Source organism: Hydractinia symbiolongicarpus, chromosome 6 (genome assembly GCF_029227915.1).
Source record: "Hydractinia symbiolongicarpus strain clone_291-10 chromosome 6, HSymV2.1, whole genome shotgun sequence".
Lineage (NCBI taxonomy): Eukaryota > Metazoa > Cnidaria > Hydrozoa > Anthoathecata > Hydractiniidae > Hydractinia > Hydractinia symbiolongicarpus.
The window spans coordinates 19,437,919-19,460,548 of NC_079880.1; the positions used below are offsets into that span (position 1 = coordinate 19,437,919).

Consider the following 22,630-nt stretch of genomic DNA (forward strand, 5'->3'; position numbering starts at 1 on the left):
AAACCAACATTTCATCTCTCTTACAGGTCTTGATTTAAACTAAAACATTTTAACCTTATTGGTTTGGGCAGGGGTATAATATCTGCAGAAACACTCGCTCAAATGTTATTAAACTTTCGTAATTATTAGTATATTTTTTTGACCTTTTACAAATTTATTGACTTCACCTGTTAGACATTCTCAAATGAACTCCCTGATGTAACAGTCATGTAAGTATAAAAATCAGCCTGTCAAATCCGTTTCTCCGTTTTCACGATTGTAATCCAACTTTTTTAGTGTTTTGCAAGCACTTATCCATTTTAATGGACAAAATTCGGAAGATATGTAATAACTTATTTATATTACAAACAAAAAATCAAAACGGTTTTAAAATTGAGGTGCTTTTCCCGAATTTAAAATTGTTGACGATGGCACACTCAAAAGGCTGACATTAGCATGAAAGTGATTCTGCTTATTTTTTCCTTTTTTCTCACACTACAAATGCGCCATGTTTTATGTCATAACTGAACTCTATCATATGTTATGGACAGCGAGTATCTTATGCCTTCTCCCATACTTTTAAAGCCCCAAAAAAGCCCATGCCACGTTGCTAGGTACTGTATGTACTTCGCTAACGTTAAACAAGGCTAGAAAAAGTTATCGAGGCTAGTGAAAATGTAGAAAACATAGTCGATTTATAAATAAAAAAAAGCAAAGTTTAAAGTGTTTTGTTAGTCTTTTGAGGCGCAGAAACAAAAAAATTTGAAATCGTTCACATCTCAATTGTAATTAGCTTAAATTAGCAAAAGTAATTTGTTTGGTTAGACAACAAGATTAATTAGGATCCCAGATTGAAGAATAAAAAAGCTTTTTAAATTGTCGCTACAGCATTTTTAATTTGTCAGTATATTACACTGCTGTTTGTTTGAGTGAAACTTGTGTATGGTGTGAATAAACGATAGAAGAAAATCTGTTTTGTGTTTCTGCGCGTTAATATTTCAAATTTGTTTTTAAGATGTCTAACTCAGCTGAAATGCGGCGACGGATAGCCGCAAAATATGATGTGGAAATGGAGAAAGCGGTATTGGATTGGATGGCAGGTGAACCATTTACATTTCTACTTTTAAAAAAATTGTTGGTGCGATTAAAAGTTAATGTTTTGGAGTTATCTTTCACTCTCCCTCCAAGATTAAGGTTGCATTCAGGACACGTAAAAACCCTCCTCGCAAGCTTGACTCCTGCACCTTTTACCGTGGCGTTGTTATCGCTAACATGTGTATTCGGTGAAAATGATTTCAAATTTCTAATAAGTCCAACTCCAAGAACTTTTTGCCTGCAGCCGTTTTGCCAATTCTAAAGACGCATTCAAGACTCATCAGAAAAACAAAATCCTGGCAGAAATTGTGTTAAAAAAAAAGTGAAAATATATTTAGCATAAGATATATTTGCGTTATGCATGAGTCCACTATGTGCCAGGAATATTTTTTATAAAAGAAACCTGTTTTGGTTATTTTTTCCCATTTTCTGCGACACTTGATTTTAGGTGTATTAGAAGACACAAAGTTATTCCACAATGTTTCTGGTCCGCAAAGTTTACACGATAAACTAAAAGATGGCGTCATTCTGTGTAAGCTGATGAATAAAATCAAACCGGGAAGCATAAAAAAATATTCACACAAACCGATTGCCCCGTTTCAAAAGATGGAAAACATTTCCTTCTTTAACCAAGCTATGAGAGAATACAACGTGAAACCGGATTATGTTTTTGTGACAGCGGATTTGTTTCAAAAGAAAAACATGGTGCAAGTTTTGATTGGATTAAGAGCACTGGGCACGAGAGCTACAGAGGAAGGTGTAAAACCTGAAATATCCATATAAACAGAGTGCAGAACCAAACTTGTTTCCAGGATCTTATAGAATCTTAGTACTTGTTAAAAAGAAAAAATCACTGGGGACACTGGGTTAATGATAGATGTAAAGTTGTAAATGAAATTTTTATGTTTTATTTAAATCAAGATGACCAATGTAATCTTGCATGTGTTACGATTTGCTGTCCCAATAATCCTCCACTGTTTATTTTCTATTAAAAGAATGATAAACGAGGTTAACAAGACGTCATTTTTGTAACATTACACTTTCCATGCAGTAAGCAGAGACAGAAACATCTCTCACATACTTGTTGCCAAATTTTTGGGTGCAATTTTGAAGTTAATGAATTGTTTTGTTTTTTCAATTAACTTTTCCTAAGATTTAGTTAGAAAAGTCATTCAAGTATTTCTATAGACCCTACGAAGGAATTGTACATAAATAATAAATTTTAAATAAAACTTTGGATATAGCGCAAAATCTCACCTCCTCTTCTCCTAGTTCTGACGCGCCCAAAAAACCTAGCAGGAATAGAACTAACACAAGTCAGGGGAAATCAAGTACCATCAAGCACTTACAAAAAATCCACAAAAAGTATAATACAAGTAATGAAATTGATTATATTAAAAAAAAATATCAAAATATAAAAATGTCAAAAGTTTTCTCCGTAGAATAAATAAATTAAATGTCATTTGAATTCGAACTTGTCAAACAACTAATTTTTCCTGAAAGTTAGCCAATTTTACGGGTGCGTAAATATTTTTCGCACTCAACAAATGTAGATATGGCCTGTAATATAAAAATTTCAAACAAAAGAATAATTAACATCAAAGAACCAATCAGTAGGCTGGCAACATAATTTCAAACGAAATTAGATATAATAAAACTGACGCATAAATTTACAGCTAGAGTTGCATAAATTACCATACTGAAGGACTTTCTTCCATTAGCTAGAACTGCGTAAATTAACAAATATAAGCCTATCGCATAAATTAGGAGCTGATACACAGGTTGCTATAAATGGTTCATGTTTGACAGAACTCGCTTACCAGTTCTAACAAACCATTTTGACGAAAATTACAATATTCCGTCAAATTCATTACTAAAATAATTCGCCTGATTAAAATATGTCGAAATATGTTTTTGATTGAAGATCAAGTCAAGAGCGATGCCCGTCATTGTTACTCAATTTTCAATTGCACTTGATTGCATACAAAACATTCTTTCTAAAACCGCAGCTTAAAAATAATTTGTTTTATCAAATACTTATACTAAATGTCTTTAAAGAAGTTTCAAATTTTAACGCAGATATTAAGTTGTTGATGACGTAAAACTGCATAATTTAACAACTAATACATTGCATAAATTAACAGCAAGAGCTGCATAAATTACTAATACAAGTATCCGTGTTATAATTTCCAGAATATATTACTTCGAAAACACATGTACGACACAACAAGCCACACGCCAGCTCCAACTGCTGCTCGTGTCAACAATTCTGAATGCTGACTGTTGTTATGAAAGTCAAAAGGGAAATAGTCACGCAGCAACTCGTGTCCAACGTATAACAAAATGGCGTTCATGCCTAAGAAATAAAAATTATATTTATAAAAATAAAAATAGAAAGAATATTTGTATGCGTGCGATGTTGGGTGCTTGGAGAAAAAAATACAATCATGGTCCATAGCATGGAGAAGGAGAGGGAATAAGTAGGCGTCGGAGTCAACTGCCACTTGTCCTGTCCTCTTATCTTCCCCTCAAAGACGTGACGACACGAAAAAAAGCATTCTGGTACCACTTAAGTTTATTAAACCACAAAAAAAATATTTTTACCTGAAAAATAAAATGGCGCCCCACTCCACCAATGTTTGACATCAACAAGAATATAACATATTGTCAGCAAGAAGAAAGCCATTGATCCAGTTACCAAAATAAACGATAATGACCTGTTGCGAAAAAAATGATCAATGGTCTTGCTGTAAACTTACAATAAAAATTTTTCTTTATTTTTTATTTGGAAGAAAGAGGGGTGTCCACAGCAAAAAAAAGAAGGCGTTGGTTTTTTGCAAGGTTTACGCGACTGCACTAGTCTAACATGATTTTCTACCAAAATCTTGATGTGAATTAGCACTTTTCTGGCTTTTTATAAGTAGTAATTTTGGTTGACAAAAACAGAAATTTTAAAACTTGATGGAAAAATCTTTTTCTAGGAATTTTTCACATGTCTGCAACTTTTATATGGGGTTCTGTGTCAGAACGCAGTGAAAATATTGCGCAACACAAATTCAATCCTCATCAGTTAGAAAGAAGTGCTTGTATATTTTTTTTTACAATATCAAAAGAAATGAACAAAGACAGCAAAAAAATTCTAATTAAATTTCCCAACAAAAATATCAGGCCGTTTTATCAAATCTCCGAACACTTTTTATATAGTGGACAGCGGACTCACGTCAATACTATTTAAAATACCATACCACAGGTTCTTGTTGACAGGTATCACACCATTATTTTGTGATGCTCCACATAAACCACATGCAATAGCGCCCTAAACACATAAATGTTTATTTAATTTCGACATTTGTTAGCTGTATGTCTATTATTTTTCATGTCTAATAGCCATCGTGTCTTGGTTCCACGTGGCCAAATTTGGAGTAATGAAAATTAAAGCCAACAAAAGTATAAGCCGAAATAGTTAATAGCTGATATCAAAAGATACAACTGATAATAAAATTTAACAGAAAAGTTGCCAGAAATTAGGGTCAAAAAAGATTTCTGGTGAAAAGGTTTGACTGATAGGGTACACCACCGTTAATTAAATATGAACGCTTCATCAAGACTGAAGATTAGTTAGCATTGCGTATTTTCATGACTTGTACATCACACAGAAATGCAGAGAAAAAAGTGATTGTAAATGTAGACGTTACATACGGAAGTTCAAATATTATTTGTAACCGTTTAGTTAAGTTGTCAAATCAACGTAACGCCGAAGGTTAACGTCTTAGAATGATAATTGCTAGAAGACGACAGTGTAGCGCAGTGAATATTAGTCTCACCCACACAACTGCCCATATCAACCATCTTTTAATGTGACTGCTTTGTTTTGAGTATAAAAATAATATTCTAGAAGCCTATAATAAAAGAAAAACAAAACATATAGAAGATTTTTAAATTAAATATCCTGCCCATGAAACAAAAGGAATAGTGTTTTATAAAATTTCAACTTTTAATTTATTTTTACAAAGTGTAAATTCTTGAAATAAATTTTGGAATATATGTAATAGTAAAACACTGCTTACCATCAGGCCTAAATATGTCAAAAGTATGGAAGGAAGAACTCCAAGCAAACCTTCTGGATCATGCGCATGACATTTGTAGTAATCCTAGACAGAGAAAGAAATTGTAGCAACCTAAAAGTTTTTCAAAAAACACACATTTCTGAGTCCAACTGCTATTTGTTTGCTAAAACCACAATCTTTGTAACAAAACAATACAACAACAAAAAAATATAAACCTGACAAGTTGGTCCTTGATAAATATGGTTAAGGCCAAAAACTTTCATGTCGATATATTTAGCTGCACCACCAGTGCAATTTTTATATTTACCATAATCACCAATTCCTCCTGGACCGAGATAGCCTCTAAAGTAAAGGTAAATAGACTACACAATAGAGAAAGCGAATGATCTTTTTAACTGGTCATATAGCTTTAGCAGATAAAACATTTTTATGTCGGTTTCTCACTTATTTACCATCATACAGAATTGGAGTTTTTGTAAAAATTCTTTTTGATTGGTTGAAAACATATAATAGACTAGATTTCAGTGGACGGCATCCTCTTTTTTTGGCTAATGTTAAATTCACGCAATGCAGATGATTATAGCGAAAGAACATTTTTCAGGCAACCTGAGACAAGGCAGGTGTTTCAGCAATTTTAACTGCAACTGGGCATATGAGATCTTCGGGGGAAAAATTCCCTAAATAGAACGCGGTGACTTTCTCAGTCCTGTAGATAAAACTGATAACTGACATTGAAGTCAAAAACGATTCTCCTAAGAAGAGGTTGATTTAACCAGTAATAGAAGAATTATGTTACTACAACTAGTGAAAAATCAATTCATTTAACAGAGAGAACTTACCTCAAACTACGTCTAGGGGCAAAAACATATTGTTTTTCTAACTTAAAAAAATGAAACGTAAAAAACCGTCTTTTATCGCAGTGCCTAATTAAAATAAACATATTTTTCGTTTTTCTCAATTTTAACACACCGCAAACTTCTCTATTTTGAACGGTTGAAAACTTGTATAAGACTAGCCTGCATTGGACAAATCGCACCTGCCTTCTCCGTCTTTTGCAGGGCAAATGATTTTAACCAAACGAAATAATTCAGGCGGACTAAAGCAATACTTAGGGTAAAGGAAGACGAATTTCTGGAAGTGGTTCGTTAATTTTGTCTGCAATAGTGGATGCAATCTTTAAAGGCAAAATTCCCACTAGAGAAAACGGAGCAAAGTCCTAGATAAAATCGCCAACAATGCAGGTATTATAAATTTTGACTTCTACTGGCATTGAAGTCAAAGATTATATTTAAGTTTATCGCAGCGCCTAATAAGATATACTCAATATGTAACCAAGCTGACGTACTTGGGGCATCCTGGCACAGGAAGCAGGAATGTCAACAGAAGATACACTAACAGGATCAACAACATGACTATATGCTGCATACGAAACCACGTCAAGTCCCTAAATGCATCACGCCAGTCGTAGTTGTAATGAGTCTACAAAAAAGAAAGGTTTGATATAACATTAACACGATTCCCGAAGGTGATCAATATGTGCTTTCATTAAAAAAAATGTTGGTCAAAGCACACGTCGCCATTTTGCCTCATCAACACTTACATCAATTTCATCTTCATCAGGTGTAAATATCAAGTTCACCATAGCAACAGCAAAATATGATAAAGCAAATCTCTGTAATACACCAGGTAATCTCCAGTGAGTGAGATTTGATCCTAAAATGAATTTAAACCAGTATGAATTAAATTAATACTTCCTATCTTGTTAAGTTAATAATTAAAATGGAAAAGAATTTAGACCAAACTGATAGTAAAATGCCAAAAAATTAGCAGCAAAATTTTACACAGACTGCATTTGTTGATTTTATTAGGATAACTTTCCCTACTAAGGAAGACAAATGGAACTTTTTTCAAAGAGGGGGGTGCTATAACTAATAGGAAAACTGCAGTCCTTTTAATTCAAATAAAAAGCAATAAACCAAGATAAACTAATTTTTAAGGCAGAAAATTTCATTTTATAATAAATTATTTTACCTATTTACTCACTAAAAAAAATACATAAAATTCATACAAATTACTCATGCTTACCGTTATTCAGGAAGAGTCCTAAAGCTAACAGTTTTAACGTTCGAAATGATATCTTCCACGCAATAGCTTTTTTAGACACACGCTTCCTGCGCATGCTCCTAAACGATATAAATATAGATGTGCCCATGATGAAAATAAACCATGGGAAGACAAGGTCAGCTACAGTGAGTCCTAAAAGGAAAACAAAACAAATTAAGACTTGATTAGAGTAAGAAAATTGAATTTGTTATGGTGATTACCATTATTGTCATGGTCAGCTAGCATGGGTTGGACAGGGTATATAATGGGTAGTGCTATTTTTTCAATTTAAAAACAATAATAACAACAACAACAACAATAACAATTGTAAATACCATTCCAAGCTGAATGATTGAAAAACCAATACCTCCCACCAGTGTAATTGACAAATACCATGATTATAATGCTGATCCTAAAGTTATAAAATTGAAATCATGCAGATGTTATAAATTTAAATTTACAAAGTTTAATCCCAATTAATTTTGAATTATTGGCATTTTAATTTTGATGTCAGAGAAAGCATGAATAAAAATGTCCTATCTGAAGATGTTTAAAACTAACAAAACAATATTAATATCAATTTAAAACTTGCACGATAGCTAACTGCTATAACTGAAATTACGAAGTGCAAGGAGATGGTTGAATCGGCTCTTGAAAAAAGTAGGAACAAAAGGAATCAGGTATCTTTTGCTTCCCATTTTTTTTTATGCTGTAAGATTTTTTCAATAACTTCATAAAATAAAACATAGAAACAAACCCTCTAAACGTGTCAAGCGACTTTAAACGTGTTCGTGTGGCTGGTCGGCTATTTACTGGATGACTCGGTGCAATATAATTATTTGTGACACTGCCATATTTTGAAGAAGAGTCAAGATCTGACACTAAATTGTCTGACTCTCCACCACTCTAAAAAAAAGTGGTGCAAAAACTGTGCCAAACATTCACTGTTAGATTCATTCATCCTCAAGAAATATAAATATCGTCATATGATTACATCATATTAAAACTTACAATTCTAGTGTAACCAATTTGACGCTTCGATAAATGTCTCCTAAATATACGAAGTCGTAAAAGATCTGATAAAAAAGAGAAAACTTAGTACCACAGAATATGTCTGTGCTTAAACTCAACAAAACATACAAACGAAAATGTACATATACCTCCAGAGAATATTGCACATATTGTATATGATGATTAGAAACAACAGGATGGAAAACATCACAACCAATGCTAATCAAAATCAGAAACATATATAAGTCCTTAGAGTATTTCAGAAACAGAATAAATAATGACAGGTACTTAAATATCAAAGCTGTAACTACAATTCAATTTTAGGAAAACGATAGGAAGACTCTGGTTTTTTTTAATTTACATTGGCAACTGGTAACTGTCAAGGTGAATAATGTTATTAAAAATGTGTTGGCAAATTTCTTTACAGAGTTCTTGAAATAATGGGTTTTGTATAGTACTTTTTTATTCTTTCTCCATTTTCACTCATGAAAATTAACACATTTAATTGGTATCATAACCATGAAAAATGAAAAAAAAAACTGCTGCATAACGCTTTTGTGGTTAAAAGGAATATGTTATTTTAACCCAGATTTATTTTAACATTAGAAGCAAAATAATATTTTTCATAATGTTTTACTTTGCGTAATTTTAAATATCTGTATTCCAAAAATTTCATCCTTGCAAAAAAAAAATGTTTTTTTAACTAATAAGATAATTAACAATATATTAGTTCTTATTTCCCATTCATAAAAAAAAAACAAAAAAAACAGGGAGAAAGTCAAAGACAACTTTCATTGGTGAAATAAATGTCAAAATAAAGGTCAGTCTGTCAGTAACATATATTTATTTGTTTTTTTAATTTTACTTACGTAAATAAACAAAGTCAGGTTTTTTTAGCACCTCAACTTCATTACACGCCTGGTCACCATTTTCATCATCTCCCACCATCACTTTGTAATGGCCGTGCTCTTTAAAATGGTATGAGCCACTAGAAAACACAGATTCTTAATATTATCAACAACAGTGGTTTTTTACAGTTTGGAAATATTCTAAAATTACTTTTGAGATTTTGATATGCTTATTTTATATAATTATTAATAAATAGAAATGCAAATAGGGATAAAAGTCTCTGTGCAAAATGTATAGACAATACATAATTTGATAACAAGTATATTCCTGGATTCTTTGTATTAGTAATTTACTAGTCGATAAGGGCCCGTGAAAAAATCCACTTAGGCAGAAGGACAATGGTAAAATAGATTTTTTGCTGACATCAGCAGTGCAATTACAAAAATTTTTGGCGAAATTTAGTTTATTTGTTGCCTGTACTGTGCAGAGGTTTAAACGCTGACCAAGAAAATTTATATGATATGATCATGTCTTTTTGATAAGCGGTTAATAAGATATAAGGGTTTTAAAATTTTGCTGACGTCAGCAATGGCCAGTCAAACCCCCCAAAGTCTTTTTTTAGAAATTTGTATACCCGCTTCCTTCATTGTATAGGTCTTGAAACGCTGATCAAGAAAATGTATAGGATCGCGTATTTTTGACAAACGGTTGCAGAGATATTAGGGTTTGAAGGTTTTTTTGAGACGTCATCAACCCGTCCATTCCAAAACGGATTCGGGGACCCAGGTTTAGGAAACTTACCCAAATTGGTCCCAGGTGGTTTCCAAGTTATTTAGCCTTAAATTCAAAAGTGCAATGCAATGGCTTCACTAATGTTAATATACTTTCCTTTGACGTCAATATTTCTTTAACGTCAAAGTTTGGAAATTTATACAGAACAAATTTATAGACAATGTTTTATAGACTTTATCAATGAAATTTTATCCACTTTGACAGACAGACAGACAGAACTGGCATATTATTATATAGATTCTCTGCTGAATCGCAAAGTTAGGAACTTAACTGAAGCATAGGACAGATGCAGTCAGTTACAATTAACAACATAAAAATTAGGCCTACACACTCATTTAATGGTGATTTATTTAAATGGAAAAATTATAGCATTAAAATAATAATAATAATAATAATAATAAAATAACAGATGTATGTTATTTTTTATTATTATTATTATTAAACATTAAAACCGTAATAACTGTAAAAAAAATTAGTTTTTAAACAATTCAAAATAAAAATAAAGTTCATTGTTGTACTCACTGGCAAATTTTACCAGTCACGTTCTTGATAGTGTAATGGAACACATAATCTGTATTCACTTTCACGGCAATAGAACTGGTTCCATATGCATAAACTTGCTGTTTGCACTAGAAAATATACAGTCAAACTAAGAGGCAGGTGGCTATCCCTTTAAGGACTTTTATATAATAGCCATAATCCAAATTTGCATTATTGTTCATGGTGCAAAATATTATACCTAGGTGAGCAAGAAGAAGTAATAGTAATCAAATCAAGCAGTCTGGGTAAAGGTATTTGAGTATTGCATAATCCACTTATTATTCGCCAGTATTGCCCACTGAAACTTATGGAGATGCTCCAATTTTTACTTAATATCATAATTTGATTTTAAGCAAACAACAAAGCATGAGAAAAAAATTTAAATGGCACAACTTAAAAACCTCTACTAACTTTCTAAATGGTAATATAAAACTTTGCATGTTTATAAAACAAATCAACAAACATTACGTCATTATGCTTTCATTGTTTTGTTTTACATTTCGAACATCTATATATTTTGATGCAAATATTCCTTTGAAAAAAAAGACTAAAATAACGTCTGATTACTTTGTTGTTGTTTTTTCGCTCTTGTAATAGGGTAAGTAGGAGACATTACTGGTCGGATGAATGTGCATAAAATTACCTTCAACTTTCTTACATTTTTATAAATTCTTTGCAAAAGAACCTCACATATATTCTTTTTTGTCAATTTAAATTTACTTACATGATAGCAACCGCCAGAAATGCCTTCTAGTGTTAACGTTGTTGAATTTTTACTGTGAATTTGAAACATTGCTTCATCATATTTCAGTTTTGCTGGTCTAAAATACCACAAACTATTATTACTTTACAAGTGATGCTTTAGGATCACTTAATTATTGACTTTCCCTAACATTAAAAAATACTTCAAAATACTTTAAAAGAATACTCGACCAAAATTCATGATTAGCTAAATGTGCCCTCATAAACTCTAATATTTTTTTAATCTGAATGTTTTTCAGACTTGAGCTCCTTTTCTTCTTCTTATATTTTTTAACAAAATCTAATTCTTAAATTTGTGCTCATGTCACTTACCATTATTATTATGCCTGTGTTAGTAGGAAATGCTACAGACCAATTGGGAAATAAATGGACACATGCAAATTCTTGTAATGGACTGAAAACGGCAATATTTTAAATTTCTAGATTCAGATTTTATGGAACACCTTTTCCTTGTAAAGGCCAATTTAACAAAACTCTTTCATAGACATAATCATTAGAATGAGGCAGCAATATTTTAGGTGAAAAATCACAAGTATATAAATGATTTTTGTTCAAAATGTTTTACAATTGCGCACACTTATGAAACAAGTCTACTGAATCACTTCTCTTGTGTGCGCACATGCTGTAAGCGCTTCCCTGCCATGCTTTAAGTCCTCTGCGTTTAGGTGGCTTGGTTCCTTTGTGTTAAACATATTTAAAATAAAAAATGAAAACATATAAATATGAAAAAATGAAAAGTATGTACATATAAGACGCAAGGTCTCCATTAAGCCCAAGCCAAGAACTATATATTTCTGTAAAACCTGTATGGTGCGATTTAAATAATTTTGGAAAAAAAGATGTATTGATGAAGTGAAAGCTTTAGAGGTAAAACCTTTACCTAAAATTGAAAAAAAATCATTTCTTTCCTTTTTCTGAATATAAAATTGTTAAGCAAGTGAATGTCCTTTTTTTTTAGAAATGATAAAAAAGTAACACAGGGTATGAATTGAAACACTTCTACCAAAAACTGACTTATTCTAATGATCATGGCGCCGTATATCCCTCGATATTTGTGAGGCTAGCCATGTAAAATATGCACATCTATCTATCTATCTATCTATCATGTCCACATCCTGGGTTTATGTGGACAAACAATGGTCCTAATGAAAGCATTAAAGTGTATACTTACTTAGTTTTGTTGCATATTATTCTCCCTGAGATTTGTAGAAAACCAACTAAAAAAACAACAAACACATTCCAACATTTTTTTAAAAAAAAAATAATGCATTGTCAGTGATCGAATTAACGTAAAATAAATGGTTTGTAACTTTTCCACGCAGCAAAATTTTTTTAGGCATCTTAATGACCTGTTTTCATCAAATTGCAATTTTGTTATAAATTGGAGCAAACAGTGAATCAAAATATTGAGTTTTCAAAATCAACCTATAAAATCCATTTTGTAGCCTGAATGGGAGCCGTTGAAATAATTTTTGAAGACTCATCAGACAAATTGTCTGACACATTTCCAGTTTAGTCTCAGAGTTATTGAATTATCTAGGTCCTTTTAATGCACGAGCAAGCCTGTTCATAGCCAACCTGACCATCCTAGCTAATTTACCAACTCCTGACTTAGTTAAAAGAACTACGTAGACATAAATCTCTTTGGCCTGGCCCCTAGTCGTTGGTAACCAGGTCTTACACAAGAAATCCAGCCATGCAGTTCTTAACTAATGCGGATGTGAATGCCGATAGAGCAGGGATAAAACAAGTCTGGAAAACTCCACTTACAGGCAGAACAGATATTTTATCATGGATTTAATTGTATAATTTCTTCATTTGACAAAACAATTAGAAACCATAGCAAGTCCGAATTAAATCGATTTTTATCTTTTTGCCACATGTGTTAGTTTTATTCAAACAATTTTAAAAACGAAACCCACATGGAGTATAATTTTTTTTCTGTATAAATTTTGTTAAAATGTAGCTGAACTTTCTGAATGAATTTTGAAGTTTTATTTAAGCCACGTGGATAAAGATTTTTTTTTAATTTGAAAACGAATCATATTTCTGCCAATTTGCTTGTGATAGCCTGAAAAATAAAAAATAGATTTAAGAAAATGACAGTATAGTCATGCATACTATTTCGGACACAAAGCCTCAATCATCTTTTCTACTTTTCTACCTCAAAATCAATTTGAAGAAAGATTAATCTTGGAGCATGTATCGCACGTATTGCTTGAATTTACGTTGCAGATTAAAGTTTTGGAATGCACACGATGTCTTGACAGCTCACTAGTCGTTGCTGTTGTTGTTGTTTTTATTCTTTTGAGAATATATTGAAATTTTGATTCTCATTTTTGATGATAATTTGTGTAAATTGGGTCGCAGTATTCAAAAAATGATTCGCATTTAGCAAACTGCGAACCCTTATTTCTATTTTATACTATATATATTTAACAACTGAAAAGTTATTTGAAAAAGGAATTAATGTTCTCCCTCAAACACCTCCCAAACATACACGAAAAAGACTTTGGTCTAACATCCTTAGAGGGATGTTGCTACAAATTTTATTGATGTTCCTTATTAGAAAATAAATAATAATGGCATTAATTTATACACATTTTTATTTAAACAGCTAAAATAGTGAATACTGTAAATAAAAAAAAAACTCACCAAAAAGTAAAATAATACAAGTTGTGTAAACCATGTTCTGTATATGAAATTAATTTAAATACTATAATATAAATAATATAAAAAAATAAAAGTCATTGTAGATAAATTTATCAAATGGCTGTGAGGTCATTAAGTTGCACCAATTATATATAGATACAAATTTATGTGTCTGCTTTATAGGTTCATAGATTTCAGTATTATGTATAACTAGTATATAAGGCCCGTGGAAAAATCTACTTAGGTAGGAGTACATTGAAAAAGAGAAATATAACTTGAATTTTGATCACGTCTTCCAGGATCCACCAATACACACAAAAAATTGTCAGAAAATTTGTTTACACATTGTTTTTATTGTGTAGAGTTAAATAGCTCATAAACAAAATGCATAGGATCATGCGCTTTTGATGAACAGTTAAAGGGAACCCGAGGTATAAAATGATGTTGGACTTATATTATAGAGCTGAAAAAGTTAGCTAAAGTCTTTTTAAATTTTTTAAAAAGCTCTTTTCGTTCTTAAGATATTCACATTTAAAGAATTTCAGATTTAATTATGCTTCATGAATTATGATGTCATAATTCAGTAATAGCAAATTTGGACATTTTCTTTCATCAGTAATTTTAGACCTGTTAAGGGGTGTGCATTCAAACTTTATCAATGCATAGATATTATAAAGGTTAATTAATTAACAAAAATTTTTTTGTCAAAATGACACTTGTTTGCTCGTCCCAGGTCTTTTAATTTTTTGCTGACGAATTCATAACTTGTGATCTGCAACTTGGTTTGCCATCATATTTTAGGGTAAGCTTGTAAAGGCATGTTTACTAACAAAATTTAATTGCAAACCGACATGGAGTTTAGGGGACAAAAAATTTAACTCGTCAAATCAAGAGTTTACTATATCGGGGGTTCCTTATATCGAGAGTCAATTGTATTTTACTTTATTGATTTTGTTTCAAAAATCACACTATACAAAAAAATGAACTTTAGATAAGCTCTTCACAGTTTAAGTTGTTCCCTCATTTCCTGTATTAAAAAAGGAACTAAACAGAGAGAATTTAACGAGGCTTTCACTGTAAGCATTATAGATATTTTTAATTTTCTAAAGAAATAATTAGTATTATAGCATTAAAATTTAGTATGTTGTTTGCAGTAACCCTACCCAAAACATATGTAAAGGAATTGTTACTTTTCTTTTTGAAATTTTTTACAAAAAAATATTTCACTTTTCTTCATGGTCAGAGCCTTCTTTTAATTCATTACAGGTTAATTTTTTCAATTCTCAATAAGAACATCATAAGAAAAGAAAGATTTACCTAAACAATAGTTAGCTGAAACTGTGAACTCATGTACTGAGGAAAAAAAAAAGAAATATTTTATTTTAGCACTGTAAGTCAAAATCACAGTAAACTTGAGGGACCCTGAGGAAGAAAGAGGTTTGTCACCCTTTGGAGATTTTGTCCATTAACATATGACCCCCAAACCACCCCCTTAGTGGATTTTTTTTCGTATTCACACAAAAACTTCTAAAAAAGAGATAAAAACAAGGTTCTGGACAAATTTCAAAAGGAGAGATATTTGTCACAAAATGAATATGTTAAAGCGAAAATAGAAAAAGACAAACGAAACCAAGCAAAATATAAACTTAATTCACTGGCAAATATAAAGACACAAACTGGTATTATACCAAAAGGAAAAAAAATATAGCTAGCTAGCTAGACATTCGCTAGAACTACCAGCAGACGACAACTGAAAGTTCAGAGTCAAAACAAAGTCACGCGGAAAGAGGCGATGGAAATCCGTGTAATGACGAAGGGGCGAGAAAAGTAGGACCCGCGGCGGGGAAATTTAAAATGTGCGAAACCACATGCTGAAGATACCAGGTGGATAAATTTTGGGGAGTATTTAGTTTGGCGAATGATCAATTTTATAATGTTTATTTTTGCGGGGATTTATTTTGATGAATGACACAAAGAATTGAATTTTTATGTCTTGAAATGTTTTATAAAAAATAAGAATAAACGTATATATAAACACAAGATTTACCTGTAACAATCCTCTTTATCCTTGTATTATTAAACTTGTAAATATAAAAAAGTTCGTTTATTGGGGAAAAACACATTTTTCTTTTTTAATTAAAAAAACGTATTTTTATTAAATTTGGCGAACAGAAAATTATGTTAAATTTGGCGAATAGTCAGTTTTTAAAATTTTGGCGGGTATGGCGAATTTCGTTTAATCCTCGGATGGTCTTACACAGACACCAAATCATACTTTTGGCAACATAGAAAGTTTATTTTTTAGTATTTTTAGTTAGTATCTTATTTGCTCTGTGGTGAAGGTAATTTTATTTTTAGAATTACGCTGAAACGTAAAAACTTCACGAGTTCACAAACTGAATATTGCGCTAAAAAACTTCCTCGGTACCTAAATATGAGAAAACTTTTGAATTTTTTGATTTACCAGTTTTTTGACATACAAATGCGCTTGGATAATGGACACATCCCATCGCGATGTCGTCCTGAGGACATCTTGTGTCTTTTTGGGATCGGGACGGCGATGACTGGTTGTCCCGATAAAAGAAAGGACAGCAGGCAGTACGAATGATTGTATCCAATGGTCATTAATAAACAACGACTTTTTTGTGTTAACACAGATGAAGTGGCTGATACAGTTGATTAGAGAAAAGGAACAAAATCATTCCCGGACGGTTAGATATTTGTAGGACACCTCCGTTACACATTGTCTGACGTATCTCGACATCTACTTTGACAGTTTCAAGAAGTATCAGCGGATAACTTGGTAGTGTCCATCGCTACAATATTATACGCCATATTGTACAATCGTAGCATATAATTAATTCACACATTTCATTCCGAAATGCTTAAATGCACAGAAATGAAGAGGTATTTAATTTTGATTTAATATATAAAGCTACGAGGACACGGCAACAATTTTCACGCGTTTGCAACAAAAAAGTTGTTTTGTTGCAATCGCATGAAAATGTTTCACTGTGTCCTCACATCAAATATCCTCATTCTGCAACATTTTTCGCTCAAATTTTTTGTTGCTGCAACAAAAAAAAAATTCAAATCAATTTAAATTTTTTTCTTGTTGCAAATAAGGATCAGTAAAAATTCCTCGTGTTCCCGCACTTTGAGGAGAATTTTGGCAACATTTTTTTTTATTTTAACCAATCAAGTTCGTTTAAAAACTCAAGACAAATCAAAACAAAAGTTTTTCAATCACAAGAAATTAGACAAGACTAAACGAGACTTCGAACTAAAGAAAAAAATGAACTTATTAAATTTTATAACGAAGACAAATCACTGTGGTCTTCCGAAGTCAATTTTCGGAATAAAGAAGAGAAATAGAATTCCTCTCTGATTGCTTTCGCCTCGTGAGTAGCGTTACTAGCTTTATTTAATGACAAAGAATTCCATGATTCAGTTGGTGGGTCTCTTCGCCAAGATCCCTCTATTATTTCTCCCGTTGTCACATCTTCACTGTCAACCAAATCCTTAGGTATACACTTTTCCGTAGGTGGAATCCTTCCGTAGCCAATTATGAAGCGTTATGGCAGCAATTGCGATGGTTTTAACCTTTTCTGGTTCCAGTGAGAATGGGCGTCTGAATACTCTCCAACGATTGGCTAAAATACCAAATCCATTTTCAGAAATGCGTCGCATCCTGGAAAGTCGGTAATTGAACACACGCTTTTCGGAGGTCAAACCTTTCTGAGGGTATGGTTTCATCATAAAAGTAGAGAGGGGAAAAGCATCGTCACCTGTACATACATATGGTACTTTTCTAAGACGACCAGGAAGTGCTGATGGTTCTGGAAAATTAAGTGCGCCGGACTCTAGGGCAAGTTTCAAGGAACTTTGGGACCAATTCCCGCCATCTGAATTTCTGCCATTCATCCCTACATCAGCGAAAAGGAATTCGTATTCTGGTCCAATCATTCCCATCAAAATGGTACTATCACTCCCTTTGTAATTTCTATAATGCGAGCCAGAGTTTTTTGGTTGCTGTATAGCAATGTGTTTTCCGTCGACACCACCTAATCCATTTGGAAAATTCCATCGATGATAAAACTTTTTTGCAATTTCCATCCATTCTTCTGTTGTTTCCGGTGTTTTAAAGTTATTTTTTCCCAAAGCTTCAGCGATAGAACTACACACCTCCTAAACTATATAAGATATTGATTTCTTACTGATCCGGAATTGATACTCTAAAGATCTGAATGATTCACCGCTGGCAAGATATCTTAATGTGATACAACACATTTCCTCTGGTTTTATGCATTCCCTCATGTTGGTATCTTGCTTATGCAAAACTGGAGCAAGTAGATGAACCAGTTCATCACAATGGCCAACGTCCATCCTTACATATCCTTTGAATCCTTCTAGATCTTCTTCCTTTAATTCTTTGAACAAGGTGTGAAAGGCTCCATCGACCTTCCTACGTTGTAACCATGGCCTTGTCCAAATAGATCGTTTGGATTGTTTTTTCTTTGTTTCTTTTTCATCAAGAAGAAGAGCAATAGAAGCGATTATTATACTTCGATCAACTGCGACGGCCATCATTCATCACTGTCACACATGTTTTGGTTTCATTTTCATAAATTTTGTTTCATGTGCTGGAACTCATGCGACACGGAAACAACTTTGCATGCGATTGCAACAAATTTTTTTTGTTGCAATCGCATGAAAATTGTTGCCGTGTCCCCGTAGCTTAAGCCTGCTACTAGTTTAGTCACAACATCGTACTATATATTGTATATTGTAGTAGTGGAAACTATCCTAAAAAATCCTGAAGATATCCTAGTTAAACTCGTTGTGTCAACAAGAGACCTGAAGGAAATTATTTTTAAACATCCGCGAAATCTCTTAGTGCTTTAATTTCTGGAGTGTGGTTTTCCAGCCAAACTTCGAGTTGGTTTTATATTTTGGTGTACGAGGTTGTACTTTAAAGCCTTTTCTACTTCTTTCTCCCCCTTCTTTTTATATACAAAGTGTTCTTCAGTTTATTTATGTCGTACCCTTACATATTATTAAGGAACGCAGAAAAAAGTATTCTTTAGTGTATACAAATTTATACTATCCATAATATTTACAGGTTAATTGGATAAATTACTTTTTGATACCAAATAAAAACTAAACGCCACACTGATAAATTGTACATTTAAAAATACAGAAGGTGGGACGTTTGTAAAATATGGTACATGGACAAACTTAGTTCAGCGAAATAACGGATTGAAAGGGTTAATGAATTTTGAGGTAGTTATAAAGTTAGTAGAAAGCATCTTGATTGTTCAGGTTGCTAAACTCTGGCACGACTAGAAAACTGGGTTGTTTTAAAATATACAAAATAAATAAGATTTCATGTTAAACTAAAAACTTTCCTTAAAAACTTCACTAAGTTGGCTTTGCACCTTTTTTGCCAATTAAACTCTTGTGAATATGTGGGATGACACCTAAAATTAAAAAACAAAAATAATCATGGTGTTCTAATATATGCATTTAAAATTAAAGATGACTTGTGGCCATCCTAGTGGCTAAATGAGAATAATAAATATTGAAATCTCACTCAGAGATCCTGCTCATTTTTGCAACTAATTCTTTTCAGCATTTTTTATTAGTGATAAAAACAAATACAGAAAAAATGTATAACTTAGAATTGGATTGATCACATTTAATTTCTGCATTAAATATAAATGTTTAGGACTTTCATTCCAGAAAAAAAAGTTAGAATTAGAATTTTTTTAGGATTAGGAGGCATGAAAGTCGTTTGACTGCTGGCCCTGTTAACACATACATACCTCCTCCTGCAATAGTAGCCTTAATTAATAAATCCAACTCTTCATCTCCTCGAATTGCAAGTTGTAAATGCCTTGGGGAAATACGTTTAACTTTTAAATCTTTTGAAGCATTACCAGCTAACTCAAGAACTTCTGCAGTAAGGTACTCCAGTATGGCAGCACTATATACAGCAGCAGTGGCGCCAACACGTCCTTTATTTGTTGATCTTGACTTCAAATATCTGTGGATACGACCAACTGGAAACTGTGGGAAAAGCAACATAAATGGTTACAAATGACAATGATTCAAAACAATGAATAAGATTTTGCTCAAATTAGAGTAATCACATTATTATATATTAGTGATGAGATAACAATATTTCATTTTGAGACTATTAAAAGGAGTGTATTAAGATATTTCCAGGACAACCTATCACAATTTACCCTACTGCACACAGTACTTTACCCTATCACTGTGCAACATACTTTTCAGGAAGCTGCTGGGATTTTTAAATACTTTTCAGGAAGCTGCTGGGATTTTTAAAAAAAGTTAAATGTGATATAATATTTTGATTTTGCATTGATAGCAATGGACATAGCATGCAAGTAAAAAAAAAATGATTTGTAATTTGTTATAAGCAATTAAAATTCCAAAATGGGTGTTTATAAAAATACTTTTTCAGGCTTAAAATCTGCCTATGTTATGCTTAATGGTAAAAAGATTAAGTTTTGCATTTGAATTTTAAGCATTAGTAACTGCAAACTGCACAGCATTTTGTTATGTTTCACATAATGCTTTAGGATGCTTAAAAATGTCCCTATTTAAGCCTAAGGATTCTTATAAATGTCATGCTGACAAAAAACATGCAGTTAAAGAAAAAACATTTTCAATGCTTTTTTGGCCTTTATTACCAAAATTATATGAAAAGCATAAATAGTCCTTCTTTTCTTGCCTGTTACGCATAACAACACGCATAACATATGTTGCATAACAGTTTTTTTCAGAGGTAAAAGGTTGCGTATTCTAGGTGAAGAGAGTGTAGCGTATGATCCGCCAACTCTGTGAATCCGATAACTCTGTGAAACTGCTTTCGAAGCCTACAACAACTTACCACAGCTCTACCATTTTTAATGAAAGAATTCAATTTGGGGGCTAGATACTAAAACTTAATCATTTTAGGGGTGTCGGAACTTATGCATGACGAAAATTTGACGATAAGTTCAGCCAGCTATACCTTTTTTTGACTTTCAAGTCAAGCGCGACGGCGGCCATTTTTGATATATTTTGTTATCTCACTTAATTGATTATAATTATGGTCATGTTATACCTTCTCTGGGGGCCCAATTTTTTAGGCAATTTAAAAAATTTTGGCTGTAACACAAATGTGATTCGTGAATTAAGCAAAATGTCAATCATAACTACTGTAACAAAGCTGAACCGAATGGCCTAATAGGGAACTCAGAAGTTATTCATCTACACTAAAATAATACACTTGAAATATGACACTCAAAATATGACACAGCATAGCTACACTATGACTGGACGCTTAATTGAAAGGTAGTATACTAATGAAGGTGGCATACTAACTATTTTGTAACAGTATATTTACAAAAATTTCCCCGCTGTCAGCTAGCTATAACTTTTTTCCTTCGTTGAAAAATTATCAAAAAGAGTATTTTCTTTTCACAAGTATTGGAAACTTAAAATAAGGCAATAAAATGTTTCTTACTTGTAAGCCAGCTCGTGCAGATCGTGACGTTGATTTGGTTTTTGGTTTAGAATCCTTGCCAGCTTTACCTCCAGCCTATAGAGTAAAAGAAAAAGTTGTTACTGCTATAATCCAAGGAACTCATTTAAAATAGTTAAAACAGAGGACTCACCATGATTATGATGTTCAGGATGTAAATACAGATAAAAAGAGTGGCTTTGCAAGCGACGGCGCCAAAATAAGATCGGGAATGAAAGAGTTTTCCAACAAAGCAGAATTAATACGTAAGTGAGCAACCAATCACGAGCCATATTAATACATTTAGGCCAATCAAATTCAAGATATCTGCGCGCCACATCAATAGTCATTCTGTTCATCGCAGAGGTTATTTTCTCGGATGTTTAAAACTCTGCTTTATAGGACGCCTTTGCTATTTAAATATTGTAAAAAAGTATTAAATTTTGACTAAACCCTAATACATATGTTTTCCTAACATATCATTTATTTTTTAACATACTATCCCGATTATATTCTTGTTCCGATTGTGCAAAATAAAGTATTCTGGCTCCGATTCTAGAAAATAACGTAGTATGCAAGAGGATAGCTTAGCAGTGAGACGTGAATAAATGAATGAATGAATAAAATATTTCCAGCTATAAATAACTAGGATATATACAGTAGATCGGCTAAAAGAGATAATACATACTGTGGTGGTCATAGCTTTTTAGTAAAAATGGGAAAAAAACTTTGCCACAGTATTTTTTAAAGGGTTAAATCTTGTCTATTTTTCCATAATAAAGGGACCAAAATAAATTAGCTAGCCTAGCTGTGCGTTGTTAAAGGGTTTCCTGCATTGAAAATCTTTCTTCGTTCTTCAGATATTTAGCTTCCGACACCTTAAGACTTAGTACACATAAGTTTTATCTTATTATTATTAACGTTTCCTGAAAATTTGAAAGAAATTGATACGACAAAAGTTAAAAAACTGGAGAAAACACGCTTTCGTCTCTAACAAACTCTCATAAAAACACAATTTTTACCTCCTTTTTTTCGATATTGTAAAACAATGGAGAGCCGTAGGAACGCATGTACAATTGAATTATCGTAAAGGTGTATTCGGTTTGACGTCATAATTTACGGCAACAAAACTTAACCGAATCGCCAAATAATACAGTGTTTGTGTCTTTATGACAGGCAAAGTGGAGGTGTTCACTTTTCTTTGATGTAGCCAAAAAAATGCATATCATAAATGCTAATCGACTAAAAC

The 22,630-nt window shown here is 32.4% G+C and overlaps 3 protein-coding genes across 4 annotated transcripts in view; 1 reads left to right on the forward strand and 2 right to left on the reverse strand.

Moving 5' to 3' along the window:
- Positions 1-811: 811 nt before the first annotated feature.
- LOC130647870 (myophilin-like) lies at positions 812-2,041 on the forward strand. The gene is made up of 2 exons (XM_057453876.1): positions 812-1,079; positions 1,523-2,041. The coding sequence occupies exons 1-2, from the start codon at positions 995-997 to the stop codon at positions 1,855-1,857; spliced, it is 420 nt and encodes a 139-aa protein (XP_057309859.1). The 5' UTR covers positions 812-994; the 3' UTR covers positions 1,858-2,041.
- A 350-nt stretch (positions 2,042-2,391) lies between these two features.
- Positions 2,392-22,630, reverse strand: part of LOC130647398 (heparan-alpha-glucosaminide N-acetyltransferase-like) — a 103,443-nt gene continuing 83,204 nt past the window's right edge. Inside the window, exons 2-19 of one of the 2 annotated variants that reach the window (XM_057453245.1) lie at positions 13,854-13,915; positions 12,370-12,415; positions 11,161-11,257; positions 10,419-10,525; positions 9,125-9,243; positions 8,405-8,474; positions 8,256-8,295; positions 8,002-8,150; positions 7,580-7,656; positions 7,227-7,397; positions 6,742-6,854; positions 6,487-6,620; positions 5,357-5,483; positions 5,142-5,225; positions 4,899-4,973; positions 4,320-4,390; positions 3,679-3,791; positions 2,392-3,430 (exon numbers count right to left, since the gene is read on the reverse strand). In XM_057453245.1, the coding sequence (XP_057309228.1) occupies positions 3,255-3,430; positions 3,679-3,791; positions 4,320-4,390; positions 4,899-4,973; positions 5,142-5,225; positions 5,357-5,483; positions 6,487-6,620; positions 6,742-6,854; positions 7,227-7,397; positions 7,580-7,656; positions 8,002-8,150; positions 8,256-8,295; positions 8,405-8,474; positions 9,125-9,243; positions 10,419-10,525; positions 11,161-11,257; positions 12,370-12,415; positions 13,854-13,887 (1,803 nt within the window). In that variant the 5' untranslated portion in view covers positions 13,888-13,915 and the 3' untranslated portion in view covers positions 2,392-3,254. Of the gene's footprint in view, positions 3,431-3,678; positions 3,792-4,319; positions 4,391-4,898; positions 4,974-5,141; positions 5,226-5,356; positions 5,484-6,486; positions 6,621-6,741; positions 6,855-7,226; positions 7,398-7,579; positions 7,657-8,001; positions 8,151-8,255; positions 8,296-8,404; positions 8,475-9,124; positions 9,244-10,418; positions 10,526-11,160; positions 11,273-12,369; positions 12,416-13,853; positions 13,916-22,630 lie in introns of both variants that reach the window. The other variant, XM_057453244.1, reaches the window with a different exon arrangement.
- LOC130647404 (histone H2A.Z) lies at positions 18,930-21,656 on the reverse strand. The gene is made up of 4 exons (XM_057453255.1): positions 21,536-21,656; positions 21,385-21,459; positions 19,676-19,919; positions 18,930-19,330 (listed from the first exon to the last, which is right to left on the reverse strand). Exons 1-4 carry the CDS (start codon positions 21,536-21,538, stop codon positions 19,272-19,274), a joined length of 381 nt encoding a protein of 126 aa, XP_057309238.1. The 5' UTR covers positions 21,539-21,656; the 3' UTR covers positions 18,930-19,271.

What these genes read in the sequence shown, in the direction of transcription:
- LOC130647870 (XM_057453876.1), top strand. Translation starts at nt 995, where the DNA reads ATGTCTAACTCAGCTGAAATGCGGCGACGGATAGCCGCAAAATATGAT. An exon ending in GGTATTGGATTGGATGGCAG is followed by an intron (nt 1,080 to 1,522) that starts GTGAACCATTTA and finishes ACTTGATTTTAG; the next exon opens with GTGTATTAGAAGACACAAAG.
- LOC130647404 (XM_057453255.1), bottom strand. An exon ending in CTGCACGAGCTGGCTTACAA is followed by an intron (nt 19,920 to 21,384) that starts GTAAGAAACATT and finishes CTTTTCCCACAG; the next exon opens with TTTCCAGTTGGTCGTATCCA. An exon ending in GGCTACTATTGCAGGAGGAG is followed by an intron (nt 19,331 to 19,675) that starts GTATGTATGTGT and finishes TTTTAATTTTAG; the next exon opens with GTGTCATCCCACATATTCAC.